This window comes from Tupaia chinensis, unplaced genomic scaffold (genome assembly GCF_000334495.1).
Source record: "Tupaia chinensis unplaced genomic scaffold, TupChi_1.0 Scaffold000451_2, whole genome shotgun sequence".
NCBI classification, from domain to species: Eukaryota; Metazoa; Chordata; class Mammalia; order Scandentia; family Tupaiidae; genus Tupaia; species Tupaia belangeri.
The window spans coordinates 2264415-2266816 of NW_006159958.1; the positions used below are offsets into that span (position 1 = coordinate 2264415).

Below are 2402 nucleotides of genomic sequence, written 5' to 3' on the forward strand. Positions count from 1 at the left end.
AAAAATAAATGAATAAATAAAATTAAATAATTCTAAAAAAAAAAAAAAAAAAAAAAAAAAACAACGATCATTAGGAAGTTAAGGAGGGTATTTCTTTCCAGTGGTGGTGCTCTGAGTAGCTTCTTTTCCCACTAGTATTGCTAAAAGTTGCGATTTTAAGTCTTCTATCAACCACTAATTTAAGACAACTATGTGGGTTAAGTTGCTCTACGCTTTATTTAAGAGTTCTACTTTGACTCGTCCATAGACTTGACATTTTCTCAGACACTTCACTCATCAGCCCAGCTAGTTCTGAAGGGTTGCTCAGCGTCGTCTTGATCAGCCGGCCATCTTCATAACAAGATTGGTTGACGGGTCCTGGATTTTCTGCAAGATGAGCTCCAAGTTTTGACAATCCATCCATGTTGCAACATTACACCCAAAGCTAGCATTCTCTGTTTTTTCCTTTTTAATTTGGCCAGCGCACTTGCCAGAGAGAGGGAGAAAGAGAAAGCGCCCCACCTTCCGTGGGGCATGGTCCCACCACAATCCCTTCTCCATTCCTCCATCCTGAAGGGATTTGGGGCACACATGCCCACGTGCCTGGCAAGTCTTTCAAGCTGCTAGCGCTGGATTTGAACTGTGTGGTAGGCCATGTGGGAAGCAGCTTCCTCAACCACCAGACCTTGGGGCTAACCCACTAAGGTGGGTACTTCTGCCTGCTGTGTGCTGCCCACTGCACAGTGAGCCTGTGTACTTTATCTGTGGCCATGAACAGATTGCTTTCCACCATCAGAGATAATGCTTAGGGACCAGCAGTTAGCGTAATGGCTATGTCACTGAACTCCCATGTAGTCGACTGCAGTTCGAGAGACCCGGTGGATTAAACTCACACCGGGCGCGTGTGCGTGCATGCCCAAGATCCTGAGAGGAGAATGGAGGAAAAGGGATTGCGGCATGGCCATCGCCCCTGGGGGGTGATTTCTTGCTTTCTGTCTCTCTGTCTCTCTCTGTCTTTCTGGCAAGCGCTATAGCAAAAAACCTTTTTTGCTATAGCGCTTTGCCCTATCGCAAAAAAACTCTCCAAAAAATAAATAAATAAAAATAATGCTTAGATGAACACTTACCTTCATATGTGTCTCTTTTTTGAGGAAGAGTCTTTTTTTTTGTTTTTGCTTTAGGGTGTGTACGCTCACCAGAGAGACAGAAAGCAAGAAATCATCCCTTGGGGGGAGGGTCACACCACAATTCCTTTGCCTCCATTTTCCTCTTGGGACCTTTGGGCATGCACACACACACACATGCACACACATACACACACACACACCTGGCATGATTTTCAATCCACCTGTCCCTGATGTGAACTGACATATGGGAGTCCAACGACACAACCATGACGCCATCTGCTGGTCTCCACACATGTCTCTAAGTGTCTGTGTGAGACTCTCCCTGGAAGGTACAACCGAGATGTGTGCACGCGTAACGTGGGTAGGCAGGCCACGCTGAGTCTGGGTGGCTTACACGACAGACACCTATTTCTCAGGATTCTGAGGCTACAAGTCTAAGACCAAGGTGTCTAATGACTGTCTTCTTGTGTCCTTCACACAGTCTGCCCTGTACCCTGTCCTAATCACATCTCATACGTGTCCCAGATCCATTCCTGTTGGACTGGGGCCCTCCTATCTGGCCTCATTAAGCCTTAATTACCTCTCTCCAATGACAGTGACAGTTTGAGGTCTGGGGTTAGGACTTGAACATCTGAACCTGGTGGGGATACAATGCAGTCCCTAACAGCAACATGGCCCGGTAGGTGAGCTATGCCTATGGCACGAGAGACCCTACGTCCCCACACCCCACCCGGCCCTTGGTGCCTTCCTGCCTCGGTATGTCTTACTGGCATTTTAATACGTGCTTTTCTGTGTTTCTAATGACTGTTCTTAGCTTTGGGGATTTTCTCTTCTGCACTTTTCTATTGAGATGTCTTCACCTGGTGATTTACAGGGATTGCGCCTATATAGATCTCTTTGTTGGTTCCAGGCATTATCTCTTCTATTCTTTTAACTTTGCCCATGAAACTCTTATTTTTATGTTATCCAATTCATCCACCATTTTGCCTTAAAGGCTGTGCCTATGACATTTTGGGTTAAGTATTTTCTGGGCTGACTCCTTAGCCTAGTGGTTAAGGGAACAGTTTGAATCCTGATGCTGGTGATGGGGAAAACCATGCAGGGCACATGTACGTGTGTCCCCAAGATCCTAGCAGAATGGAGAAAAGATTACAGTCTGACCTCCCCACAGGGGAGGTGGATGTGTCCTCTGGCTTCGGATTTTTTTTTTTTTTTTGGAGAGGTTTTTGCTCTAGGGCGCGTGCGCTCGCCAGACAGACAGAGAGAGACATAGAGACAGAAAGCGAGAAATCACCT

The 2402-nt window shown here is 46.4% G+C and overlaps 1 protein-coding gene across 1 annotated transcript in view; it reads right to left on the reverse strand.

Annotated features, from left to right (window-relative positions):
- Positions 1-197: 197 nt before the first annotated feature.
- Positions 198-2402, reverse strand: part of SEC22C (SEC22 homolog C, vesicle trafficking protein) — a 51565-nt gene continuing 49360 nt past the window's right edge. The window contains exon 7 of the mRNA XM_027774537.1: positions 198-366. Within this exon, the coding sequence (XP_027630338.1) occupies positions 319-366 (48 nt within the window). The 3' untranslated portion in view covers positions 198-318. The remainder of the gene's footprint in view (positions 367-2402) is intronic.